Raw genomic sequence first — 20,552 nt, 5'->3', positions numbered from 1 at the left:
ACATGCTTGTTATGTTGATTAACGAGTATAAACAGGCTTATTGCGAGCCACTGCATTCTAATGGATTGGTGCTTCATCCAGGGTTGTTTTCTTACTTGCACATGATTCTGCCCTGACAGGTCCCAGCCTCACCACAACTCTAAACTTGGATTAGGAAGGTTTAGAAAATTTGAGACTGATTAATCAATATTAAAATGTGCAAAATGCATACCTAGTGGGCCTCTTTTACCATTGAGATTTTACACACATTGGGATGGAAATCAGGTGCAACAACAGTTTTATAGAATACTGGAATTCATCAGTGTTTTCATGTGAGAACTACATACAGATATGTGATAAGAATATACAAATTGTATGCTTGTTCCAAACCATAAATATTCATAATTAAATAAAAAATTATTTAATATGTAGACTTTTTCTTATGTGTGACACCTAATAAAATATTTCATTATTCTTTCAAAAAAATGAAAATAATATATTAATTTTGGCGCTCATAAAAACAAATTTTAAGAAAATATTGCAATTACCAGATTCAAGTAAAAATAAAAAAGTGTATGACACCGTAATTTAATCCTTGTGTTGTTAGTAAATATGACATTAGCGTAAATATACTGTACAGCTATAGAATAGCTCCATATAGGCCAAATAATCAATGTCAATGGCAGATTTTTTGTTAGAGAACTAAGTCAAACGTATGTCATGTCCTATTCAGGGCTACTGTTTTGTGCCTGATGCTGTTGGGTTGGGTTTCAGCTCCCAATTAGCTTGTGCTGAATTAGCATGTCTAGGAAAAACCCAAAAAGTAAAAGTAGGACAAAAGCAGACAGAGAGGTCAAAAACAAGGAAGGAATAAGAAAATTAGGGAAAAGTTGGAAAGTAAGCAATCCCTCTTTTAAATATTTAGCTAAATAAGCAAACAATTTGATTTTGCCTGTTGTGGTTATGTCCGCTCTTGACTGCTCTAGGAGCTTCTAGGTATTTTCAAGCAATTTGGGTATAGGGAGGCCTTGTCTGCTACAGGCAGTAAGTTGCTACCATTACCCTTAACTGGAAAATTGGAATGAAAATTATGTTGATGATAATGGTGTGTAATCTTAGTTATTAATTATATTTTGAAACTATAGAGAAAAAAACATTATAAGGTATTTCTAAGAATTTTCTATTCAATCTCAGGTTCTGTCATTTTTTTTTTTTATCTTTCTTTTGTCTTGTTTCCACCTTTTCCTGGATATTAAAGGTATAGCAGTCTGTGTCCTTACAATTTATTTATTATACTAATTTTAAAGGAATCTCGCATTAAAAGTAAAGTTAATACAATTTTATGAACTGTAAATAATTGGCCCACTCACGTTTAATGTGGCTCAGGTTTAGTTTCTGTTTATCATATGTAATCTGCACGTTTCAAATGATACCAAAATTGATTTTTCCTAAGAGCAATAGAAAATTAAGTTTTGTTTAACTCTTGTAAGCCGCTATTACTGGAATGTCTATGCATTCCATCTCTTAGTCTTCCAAACCCATTTAGAGAAAGATTACAAGAAAGATGGACCCTATCCAAGCAAGCCACAGCCAGGAACACTCCTTAGGCAGGGCACCAGCCTATTGCAGGGTGAACACACACCCAAACACACACACATACAGCCAATTTAACATTGCCAGTCCACCTAATCTGCAAGTCTTTGGACTGTGGCAGAAAACCAAACCACCCAGCGAAAAACACATAATGACAATGGGGGAAAAAAATGCAAATTCCATGGAGGGTGTGGTCTTGGACCCTGGTCTTATTGCTGCAAGGCAGCAGTGCTAGCACTGCTCCAACCTTATTGTAATGTCTTTGATGCTTTATTATTCCTTGCACGTAAAGGTTTTATGTTATACCAGGAGTAATTAAGACTTGTATTCTGCAAGCCATTTCATTTTTCTTGTGGAATGGATAACAGAGTTATTATGATTAGTACTGATAATGTGCTTAAAGACTAGAATGACCACAAGGAACATGGTTCCATCTGTGGTACTCTACCATTGCTATAGAGCAGCACTATAATTGTCCATTTTGACTATCAAAGGTTAAATATCATCACACATAAATTAACTTTTTGAACGCTACCAGACCTCAGGGCCATACCATAAATTCATTAGTGAAAAACAGTTTTCCTTAGGTTTCCTGCAAATAGCCAAGAATTCTTGTCAGTCAGTTAGTGAGTCAATCAAGTACATGTAGGTTTATATGTACAGTATATATGTCATACAAATAAAAACATTTCAATCTTAAAATAATCCTTAATATTACATCTCTTAAATGTAATCTTATTTCGCAACTCAAAAATGGACAGATTACTATATGTTTGGCTCATTGGTCCAACACTCCAGTTAGTAGTTTCTACAGAACCTTTGATCATGTAGTGTCTTGTCCACTTTCTTAGTAATTAGCCTATTCTGACTACCTTATTAAAAGCTGCTTACAAACTGAAAGAAAAATCAAAACTCTGCCAATTGCTTAAAATGTGTACATGGGGAGGTAAAAAAACTGAGTCCCTTTTCCTAAATTCATACAATCACATTCAACCAAATTACTGGAGGATACGACTTAAACATATTGTGTGCTTATTCTCCACACCCAGTGTGTTTACATAAACTTCTGCTTCCAGAGAACTGTATTCTTAGTCATTCTGCATTTATGCAATTAGAGAGGAATGAAACACGATCAAATTTGAAAAATGCAAAACAGATTGTATGTTTTGTTGTGACAAAGAAATAATAATTATTCAGAAAATACTAGCTTCTGCCTCTGCCATTATAACCTTGAATACGAGCTGAAAAAAAGAAACAATCTGTAATCAGTAAACCACAGTTTTTTAAATATCATACAATTTCTGTGACTAGGTAGTATTTTTCACTTTTTAAGTGTCTCTTGTCTAGTATTAAGAAAAAGTGGAACTAGAAGAAAAATATGTTTCTTAATTACTTTAAAGTTTTTATTGTGGCCGCCAGGTTACAGTGACCCCTAAAAATGACATTTCTGATCTACTGTCCATAGGCTAAGTTCTAGGATTGATTGTTCTCTCACGTCCCAAACTAAGACTAGCTACTGAGGGCCCAAATTCCCCTATCTTGAAAAAATAGACTGTTCTACACTTTTACACCATGTATCTTAAACAAAGAAGGGTACAGGTTTCTCTGTAGCTTGTGAGCAAAACAATACCCCCCTGCTTAATTCTAGGTCAAATTATGCACATCTGGTGTATACCAGTAGACTCCTCCCTCCACAGACTGTAGAAGTAAACAGTTCTCAGTCGTTTCCATAAACATCCTGTGGCTGTAATGACACTTAGTGAAAAGTATCTGAATTTTCTAGGAGCCACAGGGTGTCATAGCCAAATAAGAGACTCCTTCTTCAAATGTCACAGTTTTTTAATCCACTTAACTTATGTCACCATCTGTTTATACTGGTTTATAATCATCACTCTCAAAAAGTTTTAGGCATGCATGTTAATGTTTCTACTCTGTAGACAGACTCTATAGTGTTTTGTTTGCTTTATATCAACACACAATAGCCATCTGTTTCAGCTTTAGTCACTCAATGTGCAATTACAAAATATTTTTAAAATACAAAAGAAATACTTTAAAAGGTATGATTCTTCGAAATACTATAAATAGAGTGTGGTGGTTCAGGTGAAACTTAACTGGCACCACAGAAAAAATACTCTCACTGCAAAAAGAAAATCTCCAACTTGGCTTGTCAAAAAAGCAGCACGGACACCGTTACTGGCTAGATAACACATAGTGATGTCCGTCTGCATCAATTACGTGTAGAATTTTAAAAAAGACACTGAAAATGTATACTCTCTACATAATAAATTTGAGGATTTGCTGCTTCTAGATTTGCAGTCATGTTTAAAAATTTTCCATACTGGACTTATAAACAAAAAGTAACAAATGATATAACATGTAAATTCTGCATGAAATAAAACACAAAGCACATAATAAAAATATACTTTCTCTTTATCTGTATATTTACATTGATTTAGCTTGCAATTCAAATATTCTTGATTTTGGCAATCATCAACCAAGGAATGAACAACTGACACTTCATAATGGCACTGTCACAGATTTCTGTGTGTAAAGGTCATTTGTACACCAACTTGTTACCTTATTGTTTCTTACTATCCAAGCCACTAGTATATTTCTAATTTTTTTCCAAAACACTTGGTAAACAAAAGCAGACAGAGAGTTGAATGTATTTCATAGCAGAAAAATTTACTGACCCTTTCATAATGAAGATAAGGTTGTTCAGTATGAAAGAATTACAAAGTTGACATTTTCTATTACCTGCAATTCACATTTTATTCTGCCTTTGTAAACATGTTTTAAAAATACACACCACTGTGGCAAACAAAATATAATGAAATAAAAAAATTGACAAACTTTTAAGAACTAAAAATATGTACACTAAATACTCAGTCTCGTCAAAAGTATAGTGGGCTAACTCAAGTATCCTCCACATACCAGTATCCTGAATACAGTAGACACCAGCAATAAGCTTATAGCTCTTTCAAGTCCCACTTGCTCAACTAAGAGTTTCTGCCAGCAAAGAAGAAATCTTTGAAATGAATGTTTAGGCATGGAAGAGCTTTATTTCCTTTAGTGGTATTGAGTGTGATACAATATTAAGAAACATTAATATAATCCATATTATTTAGTACTGTATAAATAAATGCCTAATAGAAAGATGTGTTTGAAGTCTGTCATGTTGATCAAGTAATAAAGCTGTGTCACTCAGCTTCAGTTTGTGACAGTAATTTACACAGATAATCCAACCCCACATGTAGCTATAGCTTGATTCTGTTTTAAATTCTGAAACACCAAGTTAACAACAGAGATACTAATAATCGGTTTCCATAAAACATCAAGGTGAAGTATGGAACACAACACAATCCCATCTGATGTACTGATTGTTGATAGGCAGTGGGTGCTCTCAGCAGTCAAATAATGGCAAACTAAATATACATATAAATAGACAAAGATTAAAAATGACCATTGTTACCAAGAAATGTTAACATCAATATAAATCATTCAAGTCAGATAAGATCCAAAATATCCAAGAATGTACTAGTTGCGATATTATTTCTTAGCCTAGTTCATCCTGGTTCCTAGTGCTAGTAGTCTATAGATAGATAGATAGATACTTTATTAATCCCAAGGGGAAATTCACATAATCCAGCAGCAGTATACTGATACAAACGTAAGAGCTCAGATATACACTATTATACTATGAAGAAATCTAGAAATAATTTTGTGTAATTTCTGTGGTTCTTCCATTTGGAAAAACATTTGCAAGTAGAGGTCAAAATAGATTTGTTTACTAGGATTCTAAGTTAATGTGGATAAGATGAAAGACATAATTATTGACTTCAGGAAGGCCCATGCTTTTTACACTCTACTGATCATCAAGGTCTCTGCGGTGGAATTGGCCAAAAGCACCAAATTCCTTGGTGTGCACCAGGCAGCTTGCCTTACTTGATCAATTAAAACTGCCTTCATGGCCAAGAATGCACATCAGTGTCTCCACTGTGGTTGAAGAAGGCAAGCCTACATTAACCCATTCTCATCACATTCTGCAGGAGCACCAATAACAGCGTTCTGACCAGCTGCATCACTATCTGGTTTTGGAACTGCAGTTTCTCTGACCATAAGGTTCTACAACTAATAGTGCATACAGCACAAATCACTAGGACCTTTCTGATCTCCTTTATTTACATCTTTATAAAGCATTCAATCCATGAAGCCTATAGCACTGTGAAGGACTGCTCCCAGCACTCCTATGGTTTCTTTGTCCCACTTCCATCTGGCAGAAGGTACTGTAGCATCCAAACCAGTTCTGACAGGTTCTGCAACAGCTTCTACCCCATGGATGTCTGGGCTCTGAACTCTGTGCTGACTCCATTTCCTCAGATATGCTATTGGTAGCTGATTTATATGTAGTACATTCGAACTACTTGTTACTACTATTGTTTTTATAAATAGTTGCCTTTATTATTAATTTATTACTAACTATTTCAAATTATTAGTATGACTGCTGGCATAGGTTCCAGTTACCCTGCAACCCTAATCTGGATTTAGCGGGTTAGAAAATGACATGACAATCTATTTACTTGCATGTTATTTATTATTTATCTATGTAAAGTACCAGTCTTGCACTGTGTTTATGTACATTATATTCTGCTCTCTGGTGTGGTGGGTTCGTTATTTTGTGTCACTGTATGCTGCAATACTGTGGTATACTGTAACAATTAAGCTTTTTAACTTGAAAACAGACAGAAAGCTTTATTATGATAAAACCAAGGGCTGTTAAGAGACTTTTTAAGATTATTTGAAGTGGCATTGCCTTATTAATTTCAAACAGAAGAAGAAGTTTGCAAATTTTATCTAGTTTATTAGTGCACACTTTGAAACAATAATGGGGTTATAGGAACATACTGTTTCTACCTGTAAGAGGCTATAAATGACAGTTCAGACTTACATTTTCATAAACAGCAAATACAATATACAATAACTTTGTTAAAGTACATTATAAGAGGCTTAGTTAACATTCATAGTCATGGTATTCAACCAGTTTAATTAATGGCTGGAATATATTTTGTGTTGAGTTTGCATGTGTATTTTCTCAGGGAATATAAAAATATACTGTTAAGGAGTTGTGTTGTGAGTGAGAGCATGTGTGACCAACAATGTTCTGCAGAGAGCCCAAAACTACTGGCTCAGGCTCTAGATCCCTGTATGGTCAAGTAAAAAAGAGCTGGTTCTGAAAATAGATGCATTTGTAGTTATGCCATTTATCATTTACTGAATCAATATTTATATTGATTATATAATTTATAATTGATTATATAATGCTTGCCTCATCAAACACAGAGTTTGATTTCACTCAAATGAAATTAAACAATAAATTATGACATAATATGGTCTCAGAATTATTATTTTTTTAAATTAAAATAAGAATTCAAGGAATGCTGCACCTTCCAATACCAACAGTTCTCAAGTTCAGTCCTGGGGACCACTGTAGTTTTGGGTTTTTGTTTCAACCAGCTTCACACTAAATAATTCGTTCCTACTTTAACATGATCTCATTGTTAAATTAATTGGCCTTTCTTTGTTCTTACTTTATATTCAGAAAGGCATAATATTCAGAAAAGACATCTTCCAAATATAGACAAGATGTGAAATGTTGAGAATAAGATTCATGTTTTGAAAAAAAAAAAATGCATATCATTTTCAATTTATTTGTTCCCACAGCAATCCATTTTCTATGTCTATGTTTTCATGGTAAAACCGTAACTGCATAAAATGTACTTGGAATGTGAAAAGGGATTTTGGAACACTTTTTTTACCACTACTCCACAAAACAGATTACCAACCATACATAAGAACCTTCTAGGATGCTTGCCCATCAGTTTTTCAGTACAATTTATGTCATTTAGGCAAAATGTATTCAAACATAAGCAGAAATAAAAGAAATAACAGTCAGCAGTCATCCATTACTTTTGAAATTTGTATTAACATTTTTGATTAAACTGCGTGGGACTGGGGTTTGCTGGTCTTCTCAGGTTGTGTTTTTCTTTTTAAACAAAATCAAGCTAACACAATTACCTTAATCTGTTCTTGAGATTACCATCCCAGGTGATTTAATGTATAGCATATTGGGAACCTAGTTCATTAATTTGTTTTGAGCAGAGATGATTGCTGTAATGCTTTCTATACACAAAAGGGCATAATCAACAAGAAAATCAGAAATTATTCTAGCTATGCATTTAACACAATTATTTCTAGGCAAATAGTTCTGTATTCGAATTTTTAAAGTTGAAATTGATCTCTTTAATTTAACTCAACTTGCCTGATAGACATTATTGAAACCTGAACTAGATTAAACTGGTATAAACCAGAATTTTTTTTACTTTATTTCTCCCTGTCTTTTTTCTTCAAATTTCTTTAAAGTCATTCCCTAATATTATTCATGTATTTCCACAACTTTAAAAATGGGGCAAATAAGGAAGAAATCCTTCTAGTAGTGCAACTCACACAAACATATGAAATATAAATGCATAGACTGTAGTTTAGCTACATCTTGAACAATGAAATTAAACAAATTTTACTGAAAACAAAAGAAAACAGATCCACATATTATGGCATAAATCCTGAATCTCACTAGTCTGTCAGTACTCTACTAGTTACGTCATAATTACTTACTGGTTCCATTGGTTCTTGCTTAATGGGCATATAGTCATACATCAGCATTTTGCCAGCTGGCACCTGTTATTAAAAAAAGACACAAAAAGGAATAAACATCTTTATTTAAGTTGTCTTTAACTAACAAAATATTTATCATGACAGATTATACTCCCTCTATGGTAATGTTACATAATATATGCTCTGTTGAGAGTAGTTGTTGGTAGCAATAAGTTAAAATCAATTGGTACTTACATAGCCTTCTTCAAACATCCTGAGTGTTTTAGGGTGATTTGTACCTGACCCAGCATTGCAATTAATCACTCTCTCGCTTAAATGAGTCATTAGTCTAGTATTACTGGGCAACACAGTAGAGTGGCCATTACTGGATGGAGACTGTCACCTTACGATGGTCTAATTTTATCAGAGCTTTGCCTTGTCTATGCCCCAGTAACTTCTCACACCTGATGACATTAATCATGAAAGTTCTAAGAATCTTATAATCATTTTAGGGTGGCATAATGGCACAGCAGGAAGTGCTTCTGCCTTACTACCAGAACCTAGTTTTGAATTCCTGTACACAGTCATGGATGGGTTTTCTGGATGGGTCCTCTGATTTTTCTGTCTCCATCCCATGTGTCTACACCCTTAACCAGCAGTTCCAAATTGGCCCTGTGTGAGTGTGGGTGCAAATGCATATGTGAGTGGGACCTGTAATGGATTGGCACCCTGACAAAAGCTGCTCCTTGCCTTGAGCTCAGTGCTCTAGAGAATGGTTCCATAGCATGTATATATATTATATATATTAGAATACCCCAAAGGGGTACTTTCTACTAGACTGCTTGTTTATTAGATGTAAACGATGTGTGAAGAAAAGTTTTCTAAACAGCACCTATAATTAGCTTTCGTTGGTGCTCTTCAGTTCTACTTGAAGAATTATGCGTAAAGTACTAGCTGTCTCTTAATATCCATTTGCTTATACTGAGAAGATTCAGTTTCTTCAATTTCTCAACACTGCTCGTACCCTATAGTCCTTGATTTAGTTTATTAGTCCATACCTGGATTTTCTCTGCCACTGAATGTCTTTTTAATAAAATGGAAATCAAAATTACACACAATATCCTAGAAAAATCACACAGGTGTTTTACATAGGTTAAGAACAACATCTCTAAACGATCTCCACTCAAACTGGGTTGGTAGGTAATCTACTATTCTATTAGCCTTCTTAATTGCTTGTAACAATTCCTGTATAAGTCCTTCTTCTATACAGTATAAGGTGTACTTCTCCATTTCAGAGCCTCTATTCTGTAAGTATATCTAGTATTTTTATTCCATGTGTATCAAATGTTTCAATAATATACAATAACTGTAATCTGTTACTTATCTGGATATGTCTATATGTAGTAATCTGTTTTTAATGATTTTGTTGACTCTAGATTATGCCTCATTAGATCAAGTTCTGTGTATTCTGCAAACTATTTTCCAAGTTCCTATTTTTAATCAAGATTGTTTAAATAAATTAAGAGCAGTACTGATCTCTTGGAAACTCCACTTTTAAAATCACTTTATTTGCTAAAGTTTATTTGAATCATAAGAGTTTTCTTTTTGTATTTGAATCCAGTTTTGGGCCTTGAATGCTCACTTTATCATGGCTCCGCAATCTGTACTAACCTCTACTTTCTCTGCTGTTCTTTTTCCGGTTTTCTATGGAGGCGATCTGCGCCACCACCACCTGATCAAGGCACCATGCAGTAACTACATTATTGGATTGAAGGCCAGATGTCCACATGACTGCCTCGCAGTTAGGAGACCCGGGTTCGCTTCCCGGGTCCTCCCTGCGTGGAGTTTGCATGTTCTCCCCGTGTCTGCGTGGGTTTCCTCCGGGCACTCCGGTTTCCTCCCACAATCCAAAGACATGCAGGTTAGGTGGATTGGCGATTCTAAATTGGCCCTAGTGTGTGTGGGTGTGTTTGTGTGTGTCCTGCGGTGGGTTGGCACCCTGCCCAGGATTGGTTCCTGCCTTGTGCCCTGTGTTGGCTGGGATTGGCTCCAGCGGAACCCCGTGACCCTGTATTCGGATTCAGCGGGTTAGAAAATGGATGGATGGATGGATGTCCACATGACCAGCATCATCTAATTCTTCCATGTGAAGCCTGAAAACCATGAGGACTGATTAAGATAATTTATGTTATTCTTTGTTACTTAGTATTGCCTAATCTTATTTTTATATTTTTCTTTTTTCTTTCTTCATCTTGTAAAGCACTTTGAGCTACATCATTTGTATGAAAACATACTATATAAATAAATCTTGTTGTTTTAGTTTAACCAGTATAGCCTTAAATTTTCTAATTGCGGCCAACAACAGAACCAGCTACTCAGACAATCTAGATTGTAATAACCGTCTTTTTTATTTACCTGTATTGCCCTCAAGTTTAATTTATGCAATTATCTCAGTTTTATTATATTGGGTGGTCAAAAAATTATGGATTATTCTTTTTTGGTTGTGCAAACAAACAGGTGGAATGAACTCCACTTAAAATTAAAGGTACACCTGGAGTAATGTAGTTTTTTTTCTACTAATCTGAAAAAAATATAAAAAGTTGTAATAATATCTTAATGGTTACTAGTGACTGTGTGACCCAGAGGAAGTAAATTCACTTGTCTCTGTTCCTGTTCAATAAAATCTGTAAATAACCATAAGAAGCCTTTGGTTATGTTCACTGTAGGGAAAACTATACAAAATAATTGTTTTTGGTGTGTTCACTGCTGGAACCTTCACCTTACTAAGAGGTTTGAAAGAACTTAAGCTTGTATGATACACATGATGCATTCTTGCATACTGCTTAGTGGCTACCACTGTTTTGTAATGCATAACACTATTTCTCTACTTCAAACAGTGCGTTCAGCCATCTTTTTTCTTAATTAATTTTTATTCATTATATTGTGGATTGTAAGTTGTCAATGGGCTTCAGTTATAGTGCCATTGGTTAATAAGATGTATCAGAAATACTACTGTTTGGTAACTAAGTGCTTTCTGTATACAAAATTTGTATTTTTTTTTTTACCAGACACTAATATTGCTTTACTTTAGCTGCTTACTGTTACATATGCTACATACCGACCTTGTGGTGTTTATGTGAAAAGACTGTAGCAGAACTCAGTATTGAAACAGTATTCAGAAATGTTACAAAGGTGATTTAAAGAGGATTCATTCAAAGACAAAAACTGCTAAAAATCTCAGCTCTCCATAAGCATCAAAGCTTCAAATTAGTACTGCCTCAGCATACAGTGGATTTAAATAAATATCTACCAAAAAAAGCAAAAGTTACTAATTATTTTTACACACTCAAAAGCACCATCCTGTTTTCTTATTACATTCTCAAAAACATCACCTCCATCAACGATAGAAAAAAACTGTGCTTCATTCTAATCGATTGTAGCTTGGCTCGATTGGTTAATGTGTGGCATTTTTTTTCTTTTATATTTCCTCTGTGTTTTAACTTCAAAATCTACTTAACGCTGATCATTGATTAGTATTGCAAACTTAATGACAATATACAAGCAGACAAAAGGTTTGGCATTTTCAAAAACACAAAGCTATGCACTGGTAATAAAAATGTAGTGTAATCAGTTTATCTTAGATTTATTGTCAAATGTGACACACCCCAGGTTTGCTGAAGTGATCAACATTACTATGCAACATTCTTTCCAGTTTCTAACAGTGCTCGTTTCACCAAGGGGCCTTTGCTTGATTCACAAAGAGGGAAAATCCCTCTCTTCAAATGCAGTTTGTTGGTTGTCAAGGAATTAAAAAAGGTAAAATTGGGCCCCAACACCACATTGCTCCGAGATAAACTCTGTAATCCAGCGAGACGATTTAACTGTTCTCTTCACAAAAAACACAGCAGTTCCTACCTTTGTTTGTCGATTCTGTTATGTTTTGTTCATGAACGCTGTTGATATTGTCTGGAGCAGTACTCTGGCTGATGGAAACTGTAGCCCCCACTTCAGCATTTGCATAAGTTTGCAGGGGTTAATATACATTAAATATTTGTATTACTGAATTAGTTGCATGAAACTGACTACGCTCACAGACACAGTAATATGGTAAGCACTTGCTAAACAGGTCTTCTTCGAGTTTCCCTGAACTTTGCTCCTTTCACTTTCATTGCACAAATGGTCTTCAATTGCATAAACCAGCAATGCCCATTTTTCCGAGACATCTCAGCATTGTTGCGAAACAAGAGATGCGGTAAGTTAAAATGTTCCACTAACTAGAACATTATGAATGAAAAATATCAACAAAAATTATCAGCTAATTTTTGATTTTCTATAACATCACCAAATTTCAATCAATTAAGGCATATTTGAGATTTTGGGTATTTAGTTTTTCTGCTGAGGTGTTTTTTTTACAACTAAATACTGATATATTTCAAAATATCCTTTCTTAGCGGAAACCTATTTTCCTAGATGTACAATCCTGCCAAATTTCAGCCTTCAAGCTAAACAGAATATTTTGTTTTTGTTGATGAGTGAACATTACCATTATATATACTGTATATAAATTTTGTCATACACATGCACATGGGAAGCAGCTTACCAGCTTAAATAACTGTAATTATCCGCCACACCTGGGTGTTGGCGCTGTTATCTAATACTTTTTCCTTTTCTCCCTCTGCAGACCCACAGAAGGAACTTCCTTCTGATGACCTCATGTCTGGTTCCAGCTTCCCTGGGCCTGTCCCTTCCTGTCTCACCTCTATAAAACCTCCATATTTGTAGTTTCATCAGTTCTTTCATGAGCTCTGCCCGTAAAGATGCATCTGTTGATTTGCTAGCTTTTGTCTTATTTTTCATGTATATGGGGGTACCACGTACTACTTTGGTATTCCTCAACTCTTCATCGTGGTCTGTTCCTCTTTATTCCAATATTTATATATATATACTGTATATATATATATTGTCACAGATGACCGGGGACACTGCCCAGCCGGGACGCCTGGATAGTCCCTGAGTTGGACAATACTTTAACTCGGCCACTAGAGGGCAGCCGCCCGGGGCTATTTGGGGGCCACAGGGACACAGCTGGGACGCTCTTTATGAGAGGACGTGGCCACCGCCAGGGGGCGCCCGGACAGTGAGAGAAGCTTGGATGAGGTGTGACGGAAGTGCTGTCGGAAGTAATTCCAAGGTCACCTAGGGGGCTTCCAGGTGCTTTCCTGACACTTCCGCCACACCAGGAGGTGACGTCAAGGGGAGCACCTGGGGCTCATCCGGGTCATGATAAAAGGGGCCGCCTCCTTCCAGTAGACGAGCCAGAGTTGGGAGGAAGGAGACGAAGCTTGTGAGGAGGAGGAAGGAGGTTGAGAGAGAGAGAGAGAGAGAGAGAGAAAGAAGAAGAAGAAGAAGAAGAAGAAGGAAGGAAAGAGAGTTGGTGAGAGAAGGTATTGTGGTGCATTGGAAAAAAAAAATAAAGGAGTGTGCTTTGGACATCCTGGTGTCAGTCTGTGTTTGGGGGTGCGTTCTCCACATTGAATATATATATATATATATAATTATTATATATTATACAGTATATATATATATATACACACACATATATACATAAATACGGATATATGGATATACAGATATATATGCAAGCTTAAGGTTTTTTTTTATAAATTACGTATGTTTTTACCAATGTTTAACAATGGTGTAATAGAAAACAAAATACCAACATGAAACAAATTTGCTTAATACTAAGTGTAATTAATTTATTAAGGTCTTTAAGGAGTCTTATGCACAAAAGACAAATTTGGCAATAGCTGGATCAATTTTATCAGTCACCTAATGAACCACACAGCAGTAATGTATTGTTGCCGTCTTGAACTGTAAACTATTCAATTTTAAGCGGAGTATTTTTTTTTAGTCTTCCATTCACAAATCATAAAATAAAGTCAAACCTGAATGAATCAGAAGGAAATAATCAGTTATACATTGCTCCTTTCAACTTCCAAATATATCACCTTTAGTTGCATAGCCTATATGACATAAACATTTAGGTCATTCATTCTATTTATAGATTACTCTCAAAATAAACAAACCTCTTGAGTAAATAACATAAAAATGAAAAACTGATTTCCAGGTGTTCCTGCACAGGTATGGTAAAATTTAAGTTATTAAAACACAGCAAATTTAAGGTCATTTACAAAAATACAAGATCTAAGTTGCTCATTATGTTGCCTACCATGGCTTGATAACCTTCTAAATTTAAGATAGGACTGATGGTTGAGGCAAATTAAGCAGAAATGTCAGTGTCCAACTCTGGTCAGCTTACTGATGTTTAATGAGAAACACTGAAAAAGATGTTTTTGACATGGATATAACAGATGGATGTCAGTAGGAGACATTAAGCAACTGTGGATGAAATCATGAACTTGTGATCTGTGAGTTACACAAATCTGTTCAGGTTTCAAGGAAAAACAGACAAGCAGCTAGTTAGACTACAAAAGTTAATCTGCAGCAGAAAAATTCATCAAGAACAGTCCATCATAAACTTCACAGAAAGGGATACTATAGTGAAGATATAACATATACCCCCACTGGCTACAATTAAAAATGCAAAGAACACAACCCCACTAAACAGTCATCTGATCTGAAAAGTCATCCTACACCTTGTTCTCAACTAGAAGTCAAGTACATGTAAAGCAGACAACATAAGATGTCTATAGGACAGAGTGCTTTTCTTCTCCCACTGTAAATTGTTTATGCTCCTCTGTTATAGTGGAGAGTACATTTTACTGTTATTGTTCAGGTCAGTTGCTCCCTTGTAGGGCAAGTAAAAATGCCAGGGATTTTTAATGACCTATTACACACACTGTAAATGAAGATTCCCATTTAATACATGACAATATACTTGAAGTTCCCTCAAATTTTTGCATTGCAAATCACTACTGTATAAACACAGTTAACAGCAAAGTCATCTTCTTCATTAAATTTGCATGTTCTAATCATGTTCTGGAGGATTTCCTCCTGGTACAGGTTATCTTCCACACTTTATTTAGTTCTGTCTTGCTTATAGTTTGGCTTAGTGTTAATGACTTTTGGTTTGTGTTTGTTAAGCACCAAGGTAGGGTCTGATCATGTTTGATCACCTATCACTACCCCGATCATACACTTTTCTGCCTGGAAAGTCTCTAGCTTCCAGTGCTCCTGAAATGGATAGGAATGTTAATAAAAAAATCAAACTTAATGGTAACTATTACATTAATCAGCCCAAAGAAAATAATGTACGTTTCCTACAAGTGTTGATGTATTTGTACAATTTTTATTTTGCATAACACCATTTATATGATGAACACAACCCGAAAACATTTCACATGTATAAAAAATTTTACCAACACAATGTTTATATATAAGAAAAGTGAGCCAGTTGAGATAATAGCTTAAGGCCTGATAGATTTTGACATCCTGAAAAATTATCAACACCTTAGTGAATTCAATATGCATTCTGAAAGTCAGTTTGGACACTGACGCTGATGGTCTTAAACACTCTTCCAGTGTTGGTTTTCTGGGTGTCCTCACTATGACATACCAATTTCAGTGAGAGAAATGGCAAGACTTAAATGCCTTCTGACACAACTTGTGTGTGACCACCTGATGCACTACCATAACAACATCATAAATAGTGGGTCTGTTGGGCTTTTCATGCACAGTGTATGACAAATAGGCTATAGCCCAACAAACACCAAGCTGGTAGCAGTCCTTTGTTCTTAAACAATCATGTCGGCCTCCACTTGTAAACAGTACACTACAGTCAATGCAGCAACAAACAGCCGTGTGTGCAGAAGTGGTGATAAAATTATCACATTACAACAAGCCATCCTATCTAACTGTGTGCAAGGCATGGTTGCCAACAACCCAACCAAGTTCCCCTCTTATCAGCAAAAACAAGAAAGTGCAAATGCATTGGTTCAAGAAGCACAGACACTAGAGGACTGGTAGAACACTGCTTGTCCTATTGAAGAGTACTAGTTATTGCTCTTGGGAAAGCTAGGATATGACAAAAATATCTGTAAAGTCTATGGATCTATCGTAAAGAGTGTCAGTAATGCCAGATGACGGTCATAACGTAATGGTGCGGTGGCACATAAGGAATTCCATGATACAAAAAGAGCAATGTTTAACTACCATTGGATATATGAACAGTGTTGGGAATTAGGTGTATCTTTAATGCACACACCTTTGAATAGGCATTTTTTCTGAAGGATTTTGCCTCATGCTAGAGGGCATGGAACATCCTTGAATGGTTTCATGAATACAACATTGAATTTAGCTTAATACAGTGCCTCACCAAACACCAGGTTACAATCCAGTATATGGGGCAGCTAATTATGCTGGAGATGATACAAGCTAACAACCTAGTGCCTGCCTCTGGATATATTTTTATTGATTTTAATGTCCACATGATTTCAGAATGTTCTGATAGCGATCCAAACACTAAATACTTGCTGTACATAACAAACTATCTCATTACAACAAAATATTGATTACAGTAATCCCTCGCTATATCGCGCTTTGACTTCGCGGTTTCACTCTATCGCGGATTTTATATGAAAGCATAACTAAATATATAACGCGGATTTTTCGCTGCTTCGCGGGTTCTGCGGACAATGTGTCTTTTTACTTCCTGTACATGCTTTCTCAGTTTCATACAAGGGACGCTATTGGCGGATGACTGAGAAGCTAACCAATCAGAGCACGCAGTTAAGTTCCTGCTTGCTGAATGCAGTGTTAACTAGGAAGTCTCGTCTCACTCATTCAGCATCAACGTGTTTCGCTGTGTAAAGAGTTGTGCTCTTTTGTGTTTATCTTTGTGCATAGTCAAGCCCTTCATTATGGCTCCAAAACGATCTGCTACTGCTTCAGGGGCCGTGCCCAGCAAAGCGGAAGATGTTAACGATTGCGAAAAGGTAAGCGTTTGGATTTGTTGAAGGCTACGATTCTTTTTATTTAAAAAGTAGGAAAGGAATATAAGATCTACAGCCGCAGTGTCCTTTTAACCAGGGTGCAAAACAAGTTGTAAGTGGATGTAATAAGGCAGTAGTCTGGATGGAATCTGCTTTAGGGATTTGGATTGAAGACTGCCAGAAGAAGAACAACGGCAGTGCTACACAATCGCCTGAAGTGGCTCCTTTAAGGGCTGTAAGGCTCTCCTTTGTTGTGCAGTAAAATAAAACTCATTGTTATCGGACAAGTCATCGTGTCATTGTTGGTGAGTAACCATAATTAATTTTCTACTTACAGTACTTAGTACATGTACGTACGTTTAGTGTCACTGTACACACACATTTACTGTATACTATTTTTGTTGCATGGGCAGCACGGTAGCGCAGTGGTAGCGCTGCTGCCTTGCAGTTAGAAGACCCAGGTTTGCTTCCCGGGTCCTCCCTGCGTGGAGTGTGCATGTTCTCCCCGTGTCTGCGTGGGTTTCCTCCGGGTACTCTGGTTTCCTCCCACAGTCCAAAGACATGCGAGTTAGGTGGATTGGCGACTTTAAATTGGCCCTAGTGTGTGCTTGGTGTGTGGGTGTGTTTGTGTGTGTCCTGCGGTGGGTTGACACCCTGCCCAGGATTAGTTCCTGCCTTGTGCCCTGTGTTGGCTGGGATTGGCTCCAGCGGACCCCCGTGACCCTGTGTTTGGATTCAGCGGGTTGGATAATGGATGGATGGATGGATATTTTTGTTGCATTGTACGTATTTATTGCTGGTGGCATGTCTATCGTAATGGCTGTAACATGTAATATCGGAGACACTCAATATCTTTAAAATAATATTTAGGTTTTACTGTATATAAACAGTGTGTTTATATACAGAATTTCAATGAATCTTACCTAATATCTAAGAGAATACAAAGGGATTATGCTGTATAACTCTGCGGGGAATATTTATAAACAGTGTGGGAGAGTTTATAAGGGCTTAAAATATATAAAAATAACCATAGAAACATATGGTTTCTACTTCGCGGATTTTCACCTATCGCGGGGGGGTCTGGAACGCAACCCCTGCGATCGAGGAGGGATTACTGTATTGTTGACAAATACTGCACCATGTTTATAACATAATTCTTATCACCATGTAATTCAGTTGTCTGGAAAGACCTGAACCTATCTTGTTTGCATCAAGTGCGAGGCAATAATCAGTCCTGAACAGGGGACCAGTGTATTGCACAGTTGCTCCTACACATATTCACACTCACACACAGCCCCAATCAATTTAAGGTGCAGGGGATGTGTGAAAACAAAAATGAAGTTGGATTTTTGAGGCAGCAATGCTAATTTCCAGGCCAGATCCTCCTGAATCTTTATTTTGTATTAAATCTTTTTAAACGTGTTTCAAAGAACTTATGATAACTATTACTACATACAATTTGATTTATGTAAATATACTTTACTTTTGAACACTTCATTAATTGATTATCAAACAGAAATATACTGTACTTGGACATGAAATCTTAAAAGGATTCAGGCACCCATCTCTGCAATTTCACACACAAGAAAATTGTCTTCTTTTTACAATACATAGAATATGTCTGTATTCTATTTGCTGTTATTTCTTATATGAAAACTTGCATATATTCATTTTGATTTATTCAATTATTATTTAAAAGAATTAATTATATTCTACATTTGTACTTTTTATCATTAATGTTACAAACACAGGGGAGTTATATCAACAACCTCAGTCTGTACAGATACCTTTAGGTATACAGATGATAAATTGTCAACCAGGTGTAAAAAGAATGGTAAACACACAGGCGCCAAGAGTAGCAATGAAGCAGAAACAACTCATATGTGAAGTCTGGTCAGGGAGTCATCTTCACAAGAAAAGCATGTTAAACATTAGCTACTTTTACTTCCACCTTTACTGCTCCCTTTGGACATGATCATCTCTAATGAAACAGTTCTAGTCAAGACTAGAATGCATATGTACAAAAAGGGAATTTTTGAGGAATTAATTAATATAAAACTACAGAATCTTCCCCATCAAGTATGCATATGCATACTGTAGTTCTGTCTGAAACGTTTTAAGCACCAATAATCTCACGTTACTGTCACTACATATTCAATCACTTACTTTCTAAGCCAGCATAATGTAATTACTTGGTTGCAAAGTGTCACTTCAAAAAACTGTTGTATATCACTAATGTATCAGTTGTGATCTTTGGAAAAACACATGATTGGTCAGTACTGAAAATGACTTCAAAAATGTTTACACAAATGTAACCTTTGATAGTAAAGGCTAGATTTTTTTTCTTTTTTATGTTTACCCTCAGCCCTTTCCTTACAGAAGACAAACATATAGAAAGGAATTAAAGGCACACAAATTTAAAGGAAAATCTGATCAATTATCCTATAAGTCAGAAAATCCAGTGCACTTACCAATCAGTAATCTATTAACTGTGTCTCAGGGCTAAAGTAGATGTCTGTGCCAGTGCTGAACACTTCTAGGACAGGCCACTCACACTTGACCTCAAAGAGACTATTCATTAGAAATGTTACATTCTATTCATTTAAAGAATCCTCTATAAAATGTAACTTATTTGTATAATAATGATATAAATAACAATCAAGGTAATAGTTTGATGGCTCTAAATTAGCCTGTATTACTGAGTCAGGTGATATACTGTATACATAAATATATATTGTCAACCACGTATGCATTGGAGACAGATTAAGGGCTGCAATTACTCACCAAACCAGAGGTTGGCACAATAATCTAACGTTTTATTTCTTTCTCATTCTGCAGACCAGCTCACTAACCTTTCCACCACTGATGTCATGTCTGGTTCCTTTTCTTCTGGATCTGCCCCTTCCTCTCAATCCGGCCATATAATCCTTCATCTTTCTCATGCTATGTTCTGTTTTGAGCTCTCATCTACTGTATAAAGCCTGTTTGTTTGTTTTGTTGCACAGTTTCAAATATAAAGGGAACCCCTATTCTTCATCCTTGTGTTATACTTTATTCACTATATATATATATATATATATATATATATATATATACTAGAGGGTTCGCACCCTGCTTGCTTTGCTAGCCAACTCCCCGGCCTGTGCTACGCGCCAGCCACTTCACATCTCTGCCACTAGCGTTGTAAAGAGGGGAGCTGAACATACCCCAAGGAGATGCGGTCGCTCCTCTGAATCCCCCTCTTAAATGGTAATACAATGGGAAACAAAGTTTTTTTTTTTTACTTCCTCTTTGCTCAATCACCTGCTGGATTGCGCAGTGCTTTGAATATTTAAAAGCCTGTACAGCAGCTGTCCTACTCTTCGTCTTTTATTTCTG

At 36.1% G+C, this 20,552-nt stretch overlaps 1 protein-coding gene across 1 annotated transcript in view; it reads right to left on the bottom strand.

Annotated features, from left to right (window-relative positions):
- Window positions 1–20,552, bottom strand: part of klf3 (Kruppel-like factor 3 (basic)) — a 45,247-nt gene that overhangs the window by 17,285 nt on the left and 7,410 nt on the right. Inside the window, exon 2 of the mRNA XM_039751287.1 lies at window positions 8,245–8,307. Within this exon, the coding sequence (XP_039607221.1) occupies window positions 8,245–8,307 (63 nt within the window). The remainder of the gene's footprint in view (window positions 1–8,244; window positions 8,308–20,552) is intronic.

Source organism: Polypterus senegalus, chromosome 4, assembly GCF_016835505.1.
Source record: "Polypterus senegalus isolate Bchr_013 chromosome 4, ASM1683550v1, whole genome shotgun sequence".
Lineage (NCBI taxonomy): Eukaryota > Metazoa > Chordata > Cladistia > Polypteriformes > Polypteridae > Polypterus > Polypterus senegalus.
This window is presented reverse-complemented; position numbering and strand designations above follow the sequence as displayed.